The sequence below is a fragment of the Simochromis diagramma genome, unplaced genomic scaffold (genome assembly GCF_900408965.1).
Source record: "Simochromis diagramma unplaced genomic scaffold, fSimDia1.1 OVJJ01000753.1, whole genome shotgun sequence".
Lineage (NCBI taxonomy): Eukaryota > Metazoa > Chordata > Actinopteri > Cichliformes > Cichlidae > Simochromis > Simochromis diagramma.
In genome coordinates this window covers 14,392,574-14,414,281 of record NW_024387523.1, presented here as the reverse complement: position 1 = coordinate 14,414,281, position 21,708 = coordinate 14,392,574, and the positions used below count along the sequence as shown (strand labels likewise).

At 42.5% G+C, this 21,708-nt stretch overlaps 2 protein-coding genes and 1 long non-coding RNA gene across 3 annotated transcripts; 2 read left to right on the top strand and 1 right to left on the bottom strand.

Moving 5' to 3' along the window:
* The first annotated feature begins 1,238 nt into the window (after positions 1-1,238).
* Positions 1,239-3,227, top strand: dlx5a (distal-less homeobox 5a). Its single transcript, XM_040021005.1, has 3 exons — positions 1,239-1,868; positions 2,275-2,459; positions 2,689-3,227. Exons 1-3 carry the CDS (start codon positions 1,511-1,513, stop codon positions 3,001-3,003), a joined length of 858 nt encoding a protein of 285 aa, XP_039876939.1. The 5' UTR covers positions 1,239-1,510; the 3' UTR covers positions 3,004-3,227.
* A 3,997-nt stretch (positions 3,228-7,224) lies between these two features.
* On the bottom strand, positions 7,225-9,093 carry dlx6a (distal-less homeobox 6a). Its single transcript, XM_040021006.1, has 3 exons — positions 8,762-9,093; positions 7,857-8,050; positions 7,225-7,603 (listed from the first exon to the last, which is right to left on the bottom strand). The coding sequence occupies exons 1-3, from the start codon at positions 9,066-9,068 to the stop codon at positions 7,364-7,366; spliced, it is 741 nt and encodes a 246-aa protein (XP_039876940.1). The 5' UTR covers positions 9,069-9,093; the 3' UTR covers positions 7,225-7,363.
* Positions 8,047-18,944, top strand: LOC120726946. Its single transcript, XR_005694409.1, has 2 exons — positions 8,047-8,686; positions 8,806-18,944. It is a non-coding gene; the product is annotated as an uncharacterized LOC120726946 (long non-coding RNA).
* Positions 18,945-21,708: the final 2,764 nt, after the last annotated feature.

The following is a 21,708-nucleotide window of genomic DNA, read 5'->3' as shown; positions in this document are numbered from 1 at the left end:
TCCAAACCATCTCAGCCTTGCCTCTTTCTAATGGACTCATTTCTAATCCTGTCCATCCATGGGACATTTAGAAGGTCTATTTAAAATGATATGACTGACATGGAGGGATGTCACTGTGTAAGCCATTTGTTTATTAATGTATAGTTATGTATTTATGTCACATACGAAATTAAATGAATCTGTGTTATTGTTTTCAGGTGCTCTTTGTCTTTCTGTTTTCGGAGAGTAGATAGTGCTGCATGTTTCTTTAACTGTGAGCCTGGTTTCGCGTAGCTGATGGCGTTTAAAGTAGAATTATTTATTGTATGAGTTGCAGATTTGAGTTACATGCAGAATGTTTCCGCATGTGTGCATCCAGTTAGCAGCACCTGCTGAAACGCCCATGTAGTCTTCCAAAACTTTGAAACAGTTGCAGGCTCTTTTATCAGATTAAACTGTTACCAGTGTCACGTGATTCCCCTTTCCCCGTTAATTTAATCTAATGGGTATATTTTTAATCTGGGCGTCTGGGTTGTGTCAAATTTGAGTGCATTTATTTTATGTTTTGTTATGGGTTTGCCAAGGTGAACGACGTGCAGTCCCTCGCTTTGTCCTCTTGTCGGCGCTGTTTACCACTGAATGTGTGGGCTGACGGCCGGAGCTCTGGTTTGTGTGCTCGGCAGCATGCTTCAGGAGGGAATAACATGGATTAATATTTAATGAGCCGTTTATTGATGCCGAGCTGTGTAAACAGCACAGACAGACCGTGTTTGATTTGCCGATGATGTACAGAATATTTGGGATCATTCATTTGATGCAAGAAAAGCTTTTTTGAAATTTCCATGGGGGTTAGGCTATGTGCCTCTTAAAACGAAAATGAGAATATATATATGTATGTATAAAAAACCCGAGCTCATTGGCTTAAGCTGCTCAGTTTCATGTCTTTGCGATTTTATTTTATTATTAGATTATTACATTTGATTCCATGTTTCCATGCGTGACTAGAGCAGCTAGTGAATTCTGTTCTGATAAAAACGCGTAAATAAAGATTAATAAAGACAAGCGTGATAATCGGTGGCTCTTGCAGCACGGGCCTTTTTGGTAATAGGATTTGTCCTTCTAATTTATCCTTCTGATGAATTGGCGACACTTTAATTGCTGCCATTGATTGATAGTATAAAAACAACAATGCAGCCAACATGCAGCCCGGGTGGCTTCCCCCCTTATAAGAAAGCTGGCGGAGTGAATTGGGTGTAGCTGTGTCTGTGTGCGCCTTGGCCAATGGAACCAGATCCTCCCTGCAGTGCGTAAGAGCGCGATTTAGGATTTAACCAAGTCTTTGCTGCGGGGCTGGCTGCAGTCTTCACCAGAGCCCGACGGCCTGAGAGCCTTTCAACAATGCCAGTGTAGTTTTTTTTCCACACCGCTCTGGAGACAGACGCTCTCGGTTTTTATTATTGATTTTTTTTTTCTTTCGTGTTTTTTTCCCTGCTGATTAAATAAAACGAACCCACGCGCTCTCTCTCGAAGTATGACCGGAGTTTTTGACCGGAGGATCCCGAGTGTGAAATCTGCAGACTTTGAGAGCTCCTTTCAACTCTCCAGCATGCACCATCCGTCTCAGGAATCTCCTACTTTACCCGAATCCTCCGCCACGGATTCTGGCTACTACAGTCCCGCTGGAGGAGTCGCTCACGGCTACTGCTCGCCCAGCTCCACCTCTTACGGGAAGCCTCTGAATGCCTATCAGTACCAGTACCCGGGTGTAAACGGATCTGCTGGAAATTACTCGACAAAATCCTACACAGATTACAGCTCCTACACGACCCCCTCCTACCACCAGTATGCTGGGACTTACAGCAGAGTGCAAGCCCAGCCGAGTCCACAAGGTACGGGCCTAACATTTTATATTTTAATAAAAGCAGATTGTTAGAGGGTTATGAAGAAAAAATAAATATATGGTTGGTTTTTTAATTTTTTTATCCAGGTTTACCATTTCGTCGACTGCTGATTTGCACTAAAGGTCTATAAATGCGTAATTAAAAGAAAAAATGCAAATGCATGCTTCAAATTATTTCATTTAAGTCCATTTAAAGGAACCACTTACTTTCCTTTTAGTTGGACTGAAATGCATCTGGTCCATAAAAATGTATGTCTTTTTTGTTATTACTGTTATTTTAATACATCTGAACGATGACACACACACACGTAATAGATAAATTCCGATAATGCGGTTTTGGGGGAAACAGATACATGGTTATACACCATTGTTTTTTTTTTTGTGTTTTTTAATAGAAAAAGAGATAAGCGAGCCTGAGGTGAGGATGGTGAATGGCAAGCCGAAGAAAGTGAGAAAACCCCGGACAATCTACTCCAGCTTCCAGCTGGCCGCCTTGCAGAGGCGGTTTCAGAACACACAGTACCTGGCGCTGCCGGAGAGAGCCGAACTGGCCGCCTCGCTGGGGCTAACACAAACACAGGTGGGATTTTCGATGAAAAATACATCTCAGATCTCTCAAATCACTTTTAATTTGGAAGAAATTATCGCGTTTTAAGTGTTTCAAATGTTGAGAATAAAATAATGATTTTGCGATGTTTTCTGGCTTTCTTTGTGCGCTTTTACGCAAGGAGCGTTTTTTAAGCTCCATTTGTTTTTGAGGTGATTTCGGAAGTAATCATAATAATAATGCGATTTTTGGCTCCTTACAGGTGAAAATTTGGTTCCAAAACAGAAGATCAAAGATGAAGAAGATCATGAAAAACGGCGAGCTTCCCCCGGAACACAGCCCCAGCTCCAGCGACCCCATGGCCTGCAACTCTCCACAGTCCCCGGCCGTCTGGGACACACAGGGTCCCTCCAGGCCGCACAGTCTACAGCCACAAAGCATCAACACGACGGCTTCTAACTTTTTGGAAAACACGGGGTCATGGTACACCTCAGCCGGCAGCTCCATGACTTCCCACCTGCAGACCCCTAACTCAATACAGCATTCGTTGGCTCTTGGAGCGGGGACGTTATATTGAAAAAAAGAAAAGAAAGAAAACTACACTAAACAAAAAACAAACCTATTGTTGATTTCATTTCCCCCTCCTTCTATGGGACTCGTGTTCAAATTTCAGAGGAATATGCAATGTATTTGATGGCAGTCATAGAAGAAACGTGTAAAATGTGTAAATGTGTGCATGTAATTTATTGCATTTTGGAAGACTATTAAACGTTTAAATGGACAATGGAACTTTGAACCCCACCCCCCTGCCTCCCTGCAGTCTCTTGTTATTTTAAACCCTCAGTTATTTGCTCTGAAAATCACGAGAAAAGCTCGCAGACAGCCTCAGGTGACATTTTTTTGTTGTTTGCTTCCACAAGGTTGTAAATCACGGCTGCGAGGTACGTCGAGCTGAACGATCAGCATCAAATCTTAATGGTTTTCATTTGCAATTACGGCCTAGGAGTGCGTCGTTTTGGGGTTTTTTATGTTTTATATTTACTAAAAAATGGTATTTGTCTGAAAAAGATTTTTGCAGGTAAAATTTAGTCGATTTTTTTTCTAAGAAATGACAATTAAAAAAAAAACAACATATTTGAATGAAGGCAGTTTATCCATTTGCGATGAATGCAAAATCGGAAAAATTAAAGGGCAAATTTCTGACTGAGCTTACATCAAGCAAACATTTGTCAAGATAAATACCTGTAAAAGCAACGGTACAGGCAATGGTAAGCGTCAGCCGCCCACACCAATCACATTTTACTGAATCGAGCTGGGTGTATTTGTTCTGTAATATTGCATCTATTATTGCTACAGTAAGTCGGCAGTAGCTTATCTTCTTAATGTCATTTTTAATTTTATCAGACAAATGGTAACATGATAGGATTTGCTCATGATACAGTAATAATTCATATTTTTCAGTCAGTCCCCGTATTCTTCTTCGTATTTTTATTTTTATTATTATTGCACCTGATTGAGTCTTTAAGCTAGTCTGTAAGGGAAGTGCCCGCTTCTTCCTGCAGACGGTCTGCAGCCGGTCTCACTTCTTTGTGTCCCCTACAATTAGTCGCTTTGAATGGCAAGAGAAGAGGCGAGGGGGGCGGCACGGAGATCTGAGACAATCCGCATTCCTGTGGGGGTAGACCGGCTCCAGAGCTCTGCCACTCCCGGCCGCCGTACACAGCCCACCTTCCTGCTTAAAAAATGCAAGAACTAAAAAGAAAAAGGAAGAAAATCCTACACAGTTTGAACATGTCATTAGCAGGCGATAATACCAGCTCTGCCAGTGGGGGTAAAAAAAAAATCCATTAAACAAACCGTGCCACTGTGACAAACTTAAGAGAATTGATCTAACTGAATCTGCCCGACCATATGCGCCAAGATCACATAAGTGAGTTTTTACAAATGTTGCACACAAAATTCCTCCCCTTCTCTCTCTCGCTCACACTTTATCTCTGTGTGTCTCTCTCACAACATACACTAAACAATGCTGCATCTGACCCACACACTGACCCATGCAAGTTACCATTTCCACCTGACACAGAACCCTCTTCCTGATTGCAGCCCACTGAATAGACTTCACACACACACACACACACACACACACACACACACACACACACACACACACACACACACACACACACACACACACACACACACACACAGCTATAGGAAACGCTCTCCCTAATCTAAAGCACTGGCATAATAACCACTGACTTTAAGCACGATTTCTGCTGTGAACAAAACGGCAGAGCGGTCACTGCGATGCTAGTGTGTCACTCCAGAAATGTAAAAATTTAACAGGGCACGTGCACGTGATCAAGAACACTTTGGCGCGCGAACAGACGGGCACACACGGGTTTATATGTCTCCTACACACACAAACACACATACACACACAGACACACACCTTTCGCTCTCTCTCTCTCTCTCTCACACACACACACACACACACACACTTGTGGTGCCATTATATCGAGAGCCTCCGTTTATTTCCCAACCGAACATTTTCCACTCAGCTAGTTTTCCCCCCGTTTTGCAAATCGAGTCTAAATAATGACAGTTAGCTTTACTGGACAGCTTCAACTGTAACACTCCACAATAATTATTCTCCAGGATTAGGGCCTCCATTATCATAATCTGGACATTGACAATTACCTATAATTTGCAAAGATGCGCTTGGTTCTTGATTGCAGAGGGCTTTTTTTTTTTTTCAAGCTCGCCATCACTAAACAGTGACAGTAATAACAGCTAATTTTGCAGGCAATATATAAGAGCTTACCGGGGTGTGCAAACACTTTTCCACCTGGATTTGCTTATTCAACCACCAGCAGTAAAAACCGTGCAGCGCTTTTTTGGGGGGTTTAGTCTATGTTAGAGAAGCGGAGGAAGGTAAGGACGAGTCTTATATTTTCTGTCACAGCTTCCATTCTTAGATAAGGTGCGACGACACCGTTCACCCTTCACTTTACTTTATTATATAGATTTAGACAAAGAAATCTAAAATCTGATTATATATATATATATATATATATATATATATATATATATATATATATATATATATATATTCTTTTAAAGAGAGGCTGTTTGGATTGTGGAAGCCTTTTCGAGATTTAATGTGGTACAATTTGTATGAAAATTTGTATGAAATGTTGTCCAGTGCTTGCAGCTTTTATGTGAGAAGTGTGAGCATCGCAGAGCAAGTGACACATCTCTCACTCCCCACCCCCATCTACTGTAGCTCCATCTATCTATCTATCTATCTGAAACTCATCAAAGCCATTAAAAATCGTCATTTTCTGGTGCTGAATATGCGCGACTGCGTATTTATGAGCTCTGTTGATGTTTACTCGACTGCTGCTTTCGGCTCCCTGCAGCCCGATCATGGCCCAGGAGCAGATAGGCCCCAGCCTGGGGGCCCAGGTATGCTGAATGTGCGCCAGTGGGACATCCGCGACTTGACAGCTGCATGAAGCTTTTCAGCGTTGTAATTTCAGATAATATCCCGAGCGCTCACTCTTCTCAGCAATTTGTATATGAATAACCGAATAATTTTCCCTTTTGTTCCATCTGTGCTACCTCAAATCCAAATAAAGATGCCTTTTAGTATTAAAAGTGGTAGAAAATTACAGGTAATTATCTTTGACGGTAAAAACGCTGTAATCAGCGGGCTACATCAAAAATTACCCTAATTATGTCTGCATTTATGAGAATGGGGGAGAGAAAAAAAAGCCTCACTTGGATAAAAACCCACAAATTGTCCCAAATATCTCCTTCATATTGAACGCCGCTGCAGCTGGCTGCTTTGTTCAGCATCGATCCCGCGGAGCTTGGCATTTAACGGCCTGCATTAGGACGGAGAGAAGGGAGAAAACATTTTGTCAATACTTCTAATAATTGAGGGTGAAAATGACAAGATAAGCTGGACCTGGAGCAAATGTCTTTCGAGGTGAATGTAGGCAGCGGCGGGTTGAGGGTAAGTTAATTTCCTCTGGTGCTGAGTGCGTTTGATAAATCTATATACTGTGGAGTTTTTCATTCATTGGATTTATTTAAAATGTTTACTCTAGTGAAATGGGCTTTTCAGTGAGCACCGTGTCATTAACTTATGCTCGTGTTGTCTGCTCTGAGCTTGCACACACCAGGGAGACGGGAAATAGGCCCTTTTTTGGACGTGATGTTGGCCCAATATGACGCACAAAAAAGGCCTAGATTAAAATGAATATCTTTTTCTTCTTCCCCCCACCCACACCCATTTCTTCTTCTTCTTTTTTTTTTTGAAATCATGGAACAGCAGGAGTCTGTTTTTGAGTCACCGTTTACTCAATCTGACAAAACATAAAAAGTGTATGTACAACTAAAATCGCAGATTATATTTACAGACAGACAATTTGCTTGGTTTTGCATGTTGGAGAAACAATCAGGGAGGGAAAAAAATTGAAGGAAGAAAATTTTGAAAAAAAAAAGCAGTCCACCATGGCAAAAAAAAAGGTTTCTGGGCGCCACAGCAGCGCATAGAGAGTGTGAGCAGTCTTTGTCCAAAGTGGCTAAAATGTCACTGATAATATTTGGTATATTGACGGTTCAGATGGTGACAAGAATGAAAGCATAACAAATGCGAGCCCACTGAACAGCCATGTACGCTAAAAATGGTTAGTTCCCTTGTTTGTGTCATCATCATCACACACCGAGGCTTGGCTGTGTCTCATCCTTCAGCAAAGGAGTGGAAGAGAGAGGGGGGCTTTTTTTCGTTGTTGTTGTTGTTGTTGCCTGCTCCTCTCCAGCATCCAGTTTCTGAGCTGACACAAATTGTAGGCTACGTTGGAAACTGCATTGCCGAGATCCGGAGGCCTCTCCAAGACAGGCTCCCTGACCTTGCTTTCGTCGTCAGTCTATCTCTGCATTGAGTCTTGATGTGGGGAGGAATACCAGTGAGAGTAGCCAGGCATGTAGCTGTTGGCCGGCATGTTTACTCCTTTGGATGAGGCCGACACGTCCCAGATTGGGGGGATGCTCGGCGAGCGCGGGGACAGGGACATGGAGCCCGGGATGGGCTCGCTCTCGTGCGGGTTACCGCCTTGCTTCAGCAGCTTCTTGAACTTTGACCTTTTATTCTGAAACCAAATTTTTACCTGCGGGAGAGGACGAGAGGGGCGCGCGCAGTTAGTTAAGGATAAAGTGGATAAAGGGCCCACATGGAGGTCAGTTGTATTTACGCAGCATTTCGTCTTTTAATATAATTAATATACAAAATATAGAAGCACACAAGATTAATAAGGTGAGAATTCAAAATACAACGTTTATTAAAATTATCAAACTGATACAGTACATTTTGTTTCTGGAGGCAGTGTTAAAATGTAAAGCAGTGCGCGTTTCTCCTCATACCTGTGTTTGCGTCAGTCCTAGAGAGGCGGCCAGCTCGGCGCGCTCCGGTAAAGCGAGGTACTGTGTTTGCTGGAAACGGTGGTTCAGTGCTTGAAGCTGCAAACTGGAATAAATTGTCCGAGGTTTGCGAATCTTCTTGCCTTTGCCGTTAAAACGAATCTCCCCGTTTTCGATCACTGTCGTCTTCTGCTGCTCTGCAACAAAAACAAGCAAACGTTATTATTATTGTTCAAGCCCACAGGCACGTTGTACGCGTTCATTTGTGTGCAGGAAGCACGCTGAAAAATATATATAGTTGCGGTAAAGAGTAAATCGAGGGGGGACAAACAATGAGAGAAAAAAACAATGAAAATTCTGGCTGATAAACGCTGACATCTCTCTCTCCCTCGTTGGCTTTAAGCGCCGAGGCAGCCCGCAATCCTCATACGCTGTCATATTTAGGATATTGCTGGTAATGACATGTCAATTAAATGCTAATTACAACATTCAAGGCGTGCGGGCCTAATTTCCACGAGTAGTTGGTGAGGATTGCACGGTCGACATGATCACACCCCGGGCATTTGAAGCAGATTTTGTGGGGGAACCGAGGGGAGTGCTAGGAGGGGACGGCGGAGGAAGCAAAAGAAGGCTGGATCTTGAATTATCCGGTGCCATTTACGCACAATTTTCGCGATCGCCCGCCTACGCTCGAAAGATAATTCCCGAATTTGGAGCGGCCGTGCGGTGATTTGGGCATGACACCACGAGGCTGGCATGGAGAAATGTTCGATCCCCACTGTGGACCACCCGCACTAAAAAAAAGAAAAGAAAAGAAAAAGAAGAAGAAGGAGGTATGCTCTAATGGCACTGTCGAGCACGCTGTGGTGCATTTTCCATTTGGCTGGCGAAAAACGCGGGTCTCTTACCTGTGCCGTCTAACCTTGTCTGTCCTCCCATGTTGTTGTGATAGGACGGCAGGTACGGGCTGTGGTGTGGATGGCTCACGTAAGGGTAAGGTAACGACCTGTTGTAGGTGTTGCTCCCGGGGTACGGAGTGTTGTCGTGCTGGTGGTGAGAGTGTGAGCCGGAGTGGAGACAGTGCAGCGGGTAGTGGCCGCTGCCCATCGATGGGGAGCTCTGCTGTGAGTGCGACTGCTGTCCAAACTCCATGAAAGCAGACTTGGACGAGTCCTGAGCCTCCAGACCGTCAGCCATCGTAGTCATGGTCATCATCGAATTTTCTGCCTTGAGAGCACTCACCCCCCTCTCTCTCAAGACCAAATCGGTTTTTTCTCTCTCGCTGTGCTGTTGTCTCTCTCCCCTCTCTCCACCGCGAGCAGATATTGTCCTATTAACACCCGATTTTTCCAGAGGCGTCTTTATTTCCCCCCCTTGTCCTGTGATATTCTCACTCAAAGTGGTGGAAGGTAGGCATAAGTTAAGGGAGAGATTTTAAGGTGGATTCTGTTAAAATTGAGCCCTTGCTTCCAGACTTGATGCAGACACTACAAGTAAAATGGTTTGTCTCCAAAGGGCAGCGCCTCCCGATTGGTCATCCAACCCAACGTCATCACTGCTCTGCGCTTCACGGAGACTTGAGCTGGAGTTAACCCACCTTACCAGCTCCCACCACAACTATGGGGGAAATAATATGTGGTGGGAAAGACGCCTAATTCCTACAGACAAGCCCCACACGTTTAAAAAAAGGGAGAGAGAAAAAAAAAAACTCCGCTCTTTTGGAAATTGCCGAGTCGATTTTGTTTTTTAACCCAAACTCCAAATTACGCGCGACGCGCAACATATAGCGTGCACTTTGATTTAATCTGAAGCGGGCAGTCTTTACGTTTCCCCTATTTACTTTTCTGGCTTTAGGTCCTCATTTGCTGAGGAAGTAATTGCATATAGGAAAGCATCACACAAACACGTGTTCGGGAATAGCTGAATCGATTTCAAACCGAAACTGAATTATTTTACCCTACATTAAAAAAAAAAAATAGTAATAACATCAATCTCCTCAAACCAGCAATAATTTTATTTGAAAAAGGATTTTTCAGTCAAATTTATAAAAGAGTAAATAATAACCCCAGCTGCACTATGTGGTTCTTTTAAGGTTTTTACATTTTGTGACACTTAAAATATTAATGCCTATAGCGGGAGAGTGACGCGTTTAATGCCAAGGAAACACCTGGAACAGGTGGAGTAGATCTGGAAGTGAGCGAAAGTTTATCTTAGACTTCTTGAATTTTTATTCTTAATTTCATTTAACTTTTTCATTTTTATTTTTTATCTTGACAGCCTATTTGATAAGAAAAACACTTTTTTTGTTGTTTTTTGCAGTGTAGTATTTGCTTTGATGTTTGCCTAATGAGCTGTCCCCCTCTTCAAACCCCACCCTCTTCTGCTCTGAAAGTAACATATATTATAACTGTTCATTTTTTCCCGGGGCTACTGACCATATGATTAAGGATCCTCAGACAATTCAAAATACCGTACATGTGACACATCAAATAACAATATGCCTGAGGTACAATAGGTTATTTTGCAGATAGAAGGGTGGATACCCGGATAAACTGACAGTGTCTTTTATCCCTGTTGCAATATGAGGCCTGATAGGGTCCTCAATATATGTAAATTATACAGTTTGTCTCCAAGGGCTGCCATGTTCGAGTAGCAAATAAGAATAAAATGCTATTTCCGCTTATAATAATGCAATAGGTATTCAAATCATGTTTTGCACCACTTTCAGCATTTTTTTTTCCACGCAATGTGGCATTTAGCGATTTAACAAAAAAAAAAAGGCGACGCAAAATAATTATGGTTGCAATCAAGTTACTACGAAAACCTATTTGATTAGCGGCCACACTTTACTCAAATTGCAGCTATAAAATTAAGAACAATTCGCCTGTAATGATTATGGACTGGATTTATTTTGGGAGGGTGGAATAAAAGTGGATATAGCATAAATTATCCCCTAATTATACGCCAGTGTGGCCTCAATTATCCTCTTATCAAAAATGGTTGTCTAAATGCAGCGTTTAGTTTCAATTTTCTCCTTTTCTGTAACAAGAACTTGGTACCTTGCTATTATCGTCAGCTACGGTTGTTATTTACTTTGTGGGATTTAAAAGTGCACAACCCAGCCGGATAATCATTTTACAGCAGCGGAGCAAGGAGAGGAGCACAGAGGCAGGGATGTGTTGCAGCCGAAGGCATCCACATGGATTTGTTTTATTCCTGCACAGTCCTTTAGATTAAGCGAGTCTGATTCAGATTAATCAGAGTCGCTCTTTTGTCGTCGGGAGGGCTGCAGGTAAGAGCTTCTTTTGCTGACATTGACGAATGATTTTATTGCCTCTTGTAATTCGCTATTTTAAGCAAAGAGTGTGGCCTCGCAGAACTGGAATGAGTCAGCCCACCTTGGTCACCCCTCAGTGATCTAGTATAGTGGCCAATTCCCCTGCCCGTGTTCCACTTGGACACGCAGAGGAGAAACCAGATCCGATAGCTTTTCTAATCGCCTTTGAGTCCTACTACAAACACGTACATGCTTTGCAGTGATGTTAGCCGCTTCCCCGCGGACTTAAAACCCCAGCCTTCGTTATATGAGACATCTTCATTCCCCAGGATTTGTTGTTGTTGTTGTTGTTGTTTTGTTTTGTTTTTTTGCAGCATCACAAGCGCGCCACCGTCGGAATTATTAAGTTGCGGGATGACTGTGCGAGTAATGTCAAAGTCTCGACGTCCCCGCAGGCGTGTTTCTGTGCACACCGAGATTAAGTGAAGTGGTGAAAGGACGGATTTGCTTGAATGGAGAGAACATGACATACTCGACCTTGGTGTTTTTGAAATGTTTAAGATCTGGGCTTTTTGCACGCGTGCTGACAGCCGTATCTGATTGCAAACAGCGACCCATATAACATGTAATCAGTGGACTGTTTAAAAAAACTTTAATTGTACTTTATTACTAAAAAGAACAGAAGCAAAAACAATTATCTTTAAAAAATTATATATTTTAAAAATGACACCCTTGAGGCATGCTTCACCTGCTGTATCATGTCTCCGGTTAATCTTGGATTATACAAGTTCATGGCCTTATTCTGGAGAAAAATTATTTTATATTTCAGCTCGACAAAATGTCAATCACAAAATGAGCAGCGTTCAGCTGCAAATCTAGAAATCACTTTGTCCCTAAGTAGATGATTGACCTTCAGCACAATCAATGGCCGTGCTGGTTTAACAGAAGTGGTCTTTATTTCCTGCTGTCTTATAAACGCTGATGAATGACTCTTTAAAATCACTCCAATATCCAAACGCCGGGTCTGTATCAGGCCTGGGATTTCCCCTAACATCCACTGTCTGTGACGGCAGTACATGGAAACTGAGAAGATTTGTACGCTTGCATTTACAGGTGGAACTTAACGGCATGTTGTGGTTAACACAGCCGATAGGACATAACCTAAATTGGTAATATCAGCACGCTTGTGGATAAGGTGATCTATACATGCGTAAATGTGATCTCCCCACCTCTTTCTGAATGCGTGTCACTGCTTGTTTTAGCACCGCGTGTCTTTTTCAGTCTATCTGGCCACACGTGTTAATCGTATCTGAGCGTTAACACAGAGTTCCAACAAGACATAGGTCATAACTGTAAATGAGAGGCTGGGTGTTTGCGGTCGGTCCCACTAACAGCTATTGACTGGCTCCCATGGAAAGCCACTTCTTTGGCTTCCCAGGGACTCGGAGCGGTTGAGGACGCTGAGGCAAGTCACTGCAGAAAGACACCGGGAGGCACTTAAACAACATGTCTCCCTTCTCCACAGCGCAAAGCCACTGGCGCTTCACAGACAGCCAGGCGTCGACTGCTCTCCATCTCTGCCGTGCGAAGGGCGGGAAGTGGCAAAAGAGAAGCGCAGATGCATGCCACACACAGCTGTCAGCATAACGTGGTTCATTGTAACTGGATTCACTGGAGCAAACCGCCCTCACACACACACACACACACACACACACACACACACACACACACACACACACACACACACACACACACACACACACACACACACACACACACCGCCCGAAAACGATCACCGATCAGTACAGTTCATCCGTGTCCAAATGGTGGCTCGACGCTTTTACGCACGCAAATTGCGCACAGCGCACTAATGCAAACTCGCTTACGCCAGGCTTTGATGTGATTTGTAAAAACGTGCAACTCCACCGAGAAAAATGAGTGTGGTTTTGCTATAAAGAAAACCAAGCGCTGCCAGGCAGATGACTGTTTACCATAACTTTTGAATCATAAATTAGGATTGCATTATCTCTCGGTTAAATAGCAAAATTGGCACATGCATGGATGGCCCCCAGGTGCAGGCAACGGCCTTCAGATGGACCCATCGTAGTAGAGCTAAATGACCACAAATAAGCACAGGTTTGCATCACTGAGTCTTCACAGCCTCTCGTAGACTAATGGATTTAATTTGGCACGACTGAAGCTGCACTGGACCCACTTAGGGCCCATGTTCTAATTAAGACCGCTTGTTTCTTTTGTCGCCTTCCTATATTGAATGTTTAGGTCCACCTGAGTGATTGCATTGCTTAGTTTCCTGCACCAGTCATATGGTGTTTATATTTGCTCGTTTGCTTCTGAAATGGTGGCAAAATACGAAGGCAAACGAGCTGGTGAAGCGTAACTGGATTAATGAAAACGGCCTCAAAGCCACTGAATTTGATAACGCGATGAAAGTAAAATAATAATAATAATAATAATAATAATAATAATAATAATAAGGAAGACAGAAGGCTGCTTAGGGCATTTGTTGCGAAGAATTAACAATATAGCAGTTTGTTTTATTTTAGGCTGTTACGCTATAACTCGGCGAGCACACGCCTAACTCACTGTTCCTGTACAAAGGAGTAAATAACAAAGGAGCTACATACAAAAAGTTGATCTGAATTTAATGTTGGTGACAAATAAGACTAGTGAGAACCGGGGGTGCATGTAGTCCCCCCTTTCCCCCCTCTCTCGACTTAATACGCGACATTATTAGGTCTGACAGCACAGTGGTCGGTCTTGAAGGAGAGGATTTGGTCGGTAGATGACAGACAGGAAGGCCAGCAATCATGGGCTTTTTTTTTCTTTCTTTCCTTTTTTTTTTTATCAGAATGTACTGTTCGATGCCGTTTATCCCTGATGATAGAAAATTGCTCTGTTGCCAGGACGCTGCCGCCGAAATAGAGGGCAGGAGCAACATTTCCATTTTCCAGTTTGAAAGCCATTGAAATGAATTAGTAAAAATGAAAAAAAGGGGGGGAAATGAGAAAGAATCCCCTGATAAACAAAGGGGAGCAAACAAAGATACCATTTTCTTTTGCCGAGAAGCCACCCTCCTCATTTTTCCTTTTTTTTTTCTGTAGCAGAGTGAAGGTTTTACTTCAACAGTTGCAAATCACATGCTTGGCTTCTAATGTAGTCCAAGGCCCGGGCCTACTTCAAAGACAATCATTTATTTCCCAACCTTCTGGAATAATCAGAGCGCCTTTTCATCTGTCGTGACAGAGAGGAGAAAGGGGAAAAAAGAATGAAAGACAGAAATTAGTAAAGAAAACTTGACAACGAGGAGCATTAAGCAAACTCCTGAAATGTTTAGCCATTAGGCACAAATGAAGAGCAAACTTTACAGAAAAAAAGATGCAGATTAAAGAGCGAAATATAATTTTATACACGTTCCTTAAATTGGTAGCTATATATTTATATACAGCATGTATGGAAAATATATCTTATCTTATCTTATTATTATTAATAATAACATTTATGCTGCTGTTACTATTATCGTCACGGTCCTCGTCATTATTATCACGTTAATCACTTCTGCAGTTCATATAGTAGGTATTCTACTGCGCCTGATCTAAAAAATAATATGAATCTAAATAACGTGCTACAAACTTAATTAAATCATTTTCGTTGAGGTGATATAATTAAATTTATGCTTTACGTGTCAGTGTTTGAGGGGCCAGCGGTGCAGGAGGAGGGTTTAGTGTCTGTGTCTGAGGAGGCAGGTGGTTTTTGCAACCTCCACAGAGTCTGAGCGCGCCACCGGTGCGCGTCATATGTGGCATGCAGTCTGATGGATGGAGAAATGTCACACGGATTATGGTGAACCTTTAGGAAGGGGTATCATAAATTGTTCTTGGACACTAAACATCCCATCACAACTTGGTCCGTCCTTGCAGGAGTTCTCTAGTACGATAAAATAAAAAAAAAAAAAAAAAAAGGCTGTAGCACACAGCAGTATTGTTGTTTGGGAAATAATCATTAAAATGGTTGGCTTCTTAATAAAGTGTGGCCACTTAGGGAACCTAATCTCATTTACAGATGTGAGGGATGAAAAGGATGTTTTAGCCACAGAATGGAGAAAGAAATTTAAATCTGTGTGTCTAAACTGTGGATCACAACACACATGTGTCCAATAATGCTCAGATTTAGAGCACAGGCAGGCCAAATGAAGGGATTTTAAGCATTTAAAATCCCACTAACATATAAAATAAGCTTCATCTGCTTGGGAAATAAGATGAATCTAACAAAAGGAATATTTAAAATATGTTTTTGTTATATTAGACTACAAATATGCACATATGCACATATATTTAGTCTTTTACAGGATTCAACTTTGTAAGAAATAAGAAAATGAGCCTCATTTGTTTTTTTAATCCAGTTGTTGGGGCTATACATGCAGATAACACTGCTCCTTAGAAAACACCCACAACACATATCCCCAATGCACACGGTGCAAACTAATAACCAAATAGCGTGCCCTCAAACAGGAAAGTCCTGGCTCACGTATAGAGATGAATGCCCCGCTGAAGGAGGTGCTGCTCACAATAGCCGACACCGACTGCAAAATAAAAGAGCGTGAAATTTAAGAGCACAGTGTGAGCTGAAGTGGAAGGAAAGTGAGGAGAAATGGAGTCACACCTGGTGAAATCTAGTGCGCTGGCAGAGCCCGTCTCATTCTCTGCTGCTTCTTATGGTAGCAGGAGCCTGTCAGGTGATAGGTGGTGCGCACCTTTGCTGAACCTTTGGACACTCCTACCTGAAACCTGCTGCTTTCGTAGGCCTTGGGTTGTTTTTTTTTTTAGGTTTTGTGCTCACAGAGAGTTTGTGTAACTCAGTGGATTAAGTGTAGTTTTATTGTTATTATTATTAAGAAATATGGTCGTGTTCCTGCAAGAAACACACAGGCTTCCTCGGATGAGGTGAATGTGGGTAAAAGTGTAAAATCTTTTAAAAAATCTGTAAAAAATCTGCTTTTTTCATTTGCAGAAATTATTCCTGAAATATAGTCTTAAAGCTAAAACCTTTATAAAGATTTTGCTTTTATTTAGATAAAATATTATATATTTTATATACATATATATATAAATCAAACATCCCTATAATCATTATCAGACCCTTTGTGCATATCTTGGCCCTCCTGGGTTTGTTATTATTGCTACACTCAGCGATACAGCCATTGCATTAGTCTCAAGCTTCTTTAAATTACTCTGAAGCCAATTATTTAATATGTAATTATATCTAACACACACAAAAAAACAAAAATAATGATTTGAAAAATGACTGGTAATCAACACAGAAACACACAAACTCCTTAAAATATGGAGCAGGCACATGGATGTAAAGCCCACCCCAACAACGCCATTTACACTGCTGTGAAATACTAGTGAGCAGTGTCCAGTGTCCTCTGAGTTAACAGAAACCACAGACCACAGATCAACTTAGTAATCTGGCCAGGAGATCATGTTTATAGCCAGCCTCATAATATCACAGCTATTAATTCATCGCCTGGTAAACCCTCGCAGGCTTTATTTTCATTTGCAATGAACTGTCAGATTTGAGTGGAGACATTTTTAGGACTTTGTCCATTTTGGTGAAGTGAAGGTAGCCAATTATTGTCATCATTGCCCTTGAAAATGCATTACGCCTCACCTGAGGGCTCACTCAATCAAAGAGACTGAAGGGGCGATTAACAGATGACTTCTGACCTCAACCCATCGCAAACAAAAAAAATTACCCAAAAAACGGGCAGACAGCAATCAACATTTCTCATTCAGTTTCGTGCAAACTTTCTTATTGTTGACATCTAACCTTGGGGCATCCGGATGGCAGCTCTGGCAGTGGGACCTTGAACATTGACTTTTACCATCACTGCTTGCAAACATATCTGACACTGTCAGGGGGGTTATTAAAAAATGTATCACATTTTATGATTTAAGTGTCAGCTCTAAGGTTACCATATGAACCACTGATTTGCAGTATGTTTGTAAAAGACTGTAATAGAATTTTAAGTAGATATAAATACGATTAAGTGTTGCTAATGAACAACAAAAGCTCAAACTTATGGGTTTTCTGGTTATAGAAGATTTATTGAAATGCTTAAAATCAAAAATAATATATAAAGAGTGACAAATAATGAAGTGTTATTGCTTAAGGATAATACAGATTATTTGAAATGTGCTCGATTCAAGAAAACTCATAATAGTCTCAGTGCTTTCCTTAAGCACTGAGACTTTACAATCAACGCTAAAACGACCTGCTAGAGTTTTCATTCAATTTAAAACAGACAATCGTTCTTTGTGCTTAACCTTTTCAGTGCATAAGTGCAGCTTCCTCACCTGGAAGTTGAAAGATGAGAATGGGTCAGACTGAATAATTAAAACGGGCATAAATATACGGTGGCATGTTTTTCATTTCAACTTTTGGCAAAAGTGAGATTGATTGATTTTTTTTTTTAAAGAAGATAAATACCTGTGAATAACTTTGTCTCTCTTTGTGTCCCCCACCCCCTCTCAGTTCCTCTTATGTTCTCCAACCCCCACACCACCATCACCACCCCCCAATCCATGTCCAGCCACTGTCTCCATCTCTTCTCCATCCTGCCCCCTTCTCTCCTCTCCATTTCTCTCTTCATGCCCACTCTACCCCTCTCTCCCTTTCCCCTTCAACCTCTCCCCCCGCACCCCCCCCCCCCACCCCTTTTTTCTTTCACTCACCCCCCTCCCTCCCACACCCTTCATCCAATAGGTACGCCTCCATCCCCTCTTGGCAGCTCCATCTCCTCCTCGCCTCCCCCTGTCTCTCCACCCTCTCCCTGGTTGGTTTCCACAGCTGTGGTGAGTGAGGGGCAGATGACCGGAGAATTGGCCCCTGGGAGAGCGCTGAGCCATCCTGGTGCTATTAGGCTCGTGGCTAATAATAGGTGTTTCAGACCGGGGGAAGATCAATCAGGGGGAATCATGGGGAATGTTCAGAGCAGCGCTTTTTACACATCGGCCCAGATGGATGAAATTACACTTGTCAGTTTTTAGTTGCATTACTCACAAATTGGTTGTCTACTCTCTCCCCCCCCCCCCCTCCCCCCACCCTCCCTCTCTCACTCCCTCTTCTCTCCTTTCTCTCTCTTTGCCCCCATTCATGTGTCAGTGGCCCGCTAAAAGGATTCGGTGGTGAAATCCCTGTCATTTTTGTCTTTTCCCTGTTTAGCCCTCAGCCAGCATCTCTTTTGCCTGCATGTATGCACTTAGGAGAAATCAGCGGAAGATCTCGCCTCGGCCACTTTCAGTGCTGACGTGCGCACAACTGACATTCTGTTCGAGTCCTGCATGTATAATACAAAAAAACCCCCCAAAAAAACATTTAATTGGAAAGAGATCAACTGACAGAAAACGAATGATAATAAATGTCAGTGATTTTCCTTTCCTTTCCACTGCGAGGGCGTTCGGATTTTTATGTTTCCCACTGTATGTATGCAATATGAAAGTCTTTTCTTAGTTAAGATCTATCACACTAACTGTTGTCAGTTCAAAGATTACATAAGAATCTACCCTGTATTTTATATTTCAGAATAAAAATTTGGGCTTTTGAATCATGCATTGCATATTTACATAAATTCTGTAGCTAAACCAAATTGCTAAATGTGTGAAATTCAATAATTATATTGTTACTTCTGAATAATCCTGTATAATTGCAATGCAATTAAACCTGTCAAGTGCAAATGAGACATTCGGGGTGTATCTCACTGTTCGAAAGTGAATAAAATTCACCATGCAATATTCAGTGTCTCTGCTGTTTATTTTAAACATTCACCAGCCTATACACTGGATTTTCTGCAGAAAACTTAAAGGGGAAGCACGGGAGCAAAACGCTTTTCAGCTGGAGTGAGACTTAATTTTGGAAAAGAATGAAATCAAAGCTTTGAGCAGCACGGTGCATCTTGACTATTGTCACCCCCATATTCTTTTGGTGACTGATTGATACGGACTGATTTTTTACTTTTTTGGGGGGAAATGTTTTACCAGCAAAAGCAGCTGAGAATATGATTGCAGAGTCAGAGATGTGGTAATTGAATGACCTGAGCGTTTCTGTGCAATTGCAGGGAGAGAGAAGCGGCTCAGTTGAGGTGAAAGGGGGTTTATGCATGGCAGTGGATGCGAGCCAAAGAACACATCATCTAAAACTAAGCTCCTGATGTGTTAGCCTACATGATAACTAGCACAGTCGGAAAGGTGGCCGTGGAGACTGAGAGGGGTCGTTTCGAAGGCAGCCACACAACAGCTATTTGTGTCAGTGATTTCCACTTCTGGCTTGGCGCTGACAGACTGAAATGTTTAGTGTTTACAATGCTTTCCTTGCAACTTGTCCTCACATTAGCCCCCCCCCCCTTCTTGATGTGGCTATGTCTTTGGCTCAGAAGGGGTGGGGGGGTCGGGGGTATAGCACTGATATATTAAAGTGCTTGTCTGTGCGAGACAAGCGGCTACTACACCCTGGTATCAAAACACAAGCATGACAATCACAGCCAGGAGAAGACTGGCTGAAAGTAGCTGCTCTGAATAGCTCACTGGGGAGACATCAATACAGCCCCCCCAGATGTTGGGGTCTCCCGGTCCAGCCTGATGGAGAGATGTTCCTCAGTCTGATTGCACAACTGGAGAGGGCTGGAAACAGAAAGGCTTCTTTGAAACAGAGAGCGGCTGAAAGCTCGGTGGCCATGGGGGAGGGAAGCAGGCCCTCTGTGAGAGAGTTTCCTTAGCAACAGAAAGAATGACATCCTGACTTCCCAGCAAAACTCGTCTCAGGGCTTCTGCTGGATATTTCCATGTGGTGAGCATTAAAAAAAAAAATGTTCAAAAGCCGATATAAAGACACACACTCCCTGCTTCTTCCATTTATATTGAAATGAGTTTTTCCCCCCTCTGCTCGGCTTGTGTGTAGTGAATACAGAGAGTCCTAATGTATGTATTTTGCTCATTTTACTGTGTCTGGCGTTTCCGCGCCTCTCCTCTGTGACTCTGTGTTTGCCTCCTGCTGTGGTAAACACAACATTGCTATGATAGCACATGCATTTCAGAAAGCTCAAAACACCGCCGAGGAGCCGAAACATTCTCTCTCTCCCTCTTCTCTGTGTCTCTAAATTTCTTCCCCCTCTCCCTCTGCCTCTGTCAGTCCTCTCTCTCACTTCCAGCCAAGGTATTCAGCTCCCATGATTGCAAACACGCATAATGACAGCATCTCCCGGGGGCCAGCGGAGGTACCCCACTGATGCTGAGAGACTCTATCCTGTCGTCACATTGCAGGAAATTTCTCGGCAGTGCGCACTGGAACCTGGTGAGCTTTGGCAAGGCATCACCAGAAGCTGGGCTGGCTATGTTTTTTTTTTTTTGTTAATAAAATGAAGTGCAAATTGTGGCAGGCTCGCATGCATTGGAACAGCTCACTGCTTCCTCCCATTACGAGGCCAGGGCGAGCGCCATGGAAGCATAAGCGTGAATACATTATAAAGTAATGAGGAAACATCCAGGAGAGGGTCATGGGGGGCGTCAAGCGGCTCCAGGGGCCTTACGAAGAGCTTTCAGTGTGCTCCGTGATGGATTAGTCATTCGCGTTTGAAGAGCGAGCGAGAGGTGGAGTTCAACAATGTTACACACAGCAACAGTTGCTAAGAGTTGCAGCGAGCGAGGCCTATTCAGTCTGTGAATATGTACAGTTGGTGCTGAGCAGGAATATAGGTGAATAGAGATAGAGCTGTTTTGTGTATCAATGATGATGATTGTGACATTTCCAACAATGCAGCATAATATTCATGAACACCGAAAAACAGCTAGGAATCATGGGTACTGGAGAGGATGATAATGTAAACCATTCATGCCTTAGCAGCATGAGAGTGGCTAAGACAAAATGTCACTGATATTTGGTATTTGAGGCAAATCTTTGTGGATGTGAAAATGACATCCTAATCCCTGCCATGGCTGCAGCTGGAGCACATCGCTGTGAAGAATCAACCCAAAGTGAAGCCCACAGGCTACAGCCTGGTGGGGAGAAATCATACCCATCACTGCTCACCAGCAAATTATTACACTTTAGGAAATTTCTCTAAAAGTACGGGAGATTTAATACAGTAATGCAACAGTTCTTAGTGATTACAGCTGGATCCTGTAGAAGCCCACTGCACATTATAATAGTATAGTATAATAATGTATTTTTTCTTTGATAAGAACAAAGACTCATGGGACTGTGAATCATTAATTAAAACATTTTGATTGTTTTTGATGAGTGACGTGGTTTAAAGTGAGCGAGAACAGTGAGCAATCAACAGTTCACTATAACGAAAACTAGCAGGTGAACTAGGTCATCCTAGTGTTTGATGGGTTATATCTTACAGTAAACCCTTTGGGTGAGATTAGCACCAGAAAGCTAAAATAACTCTGCCATGGCAACCAAACATCACACAGTAAAATACTAGGGGCTTGACTGAAATATTATTTTTAAAACCGATACCAATACCAATATTTGGTGATTTAAAAAGCTGACTTTTTT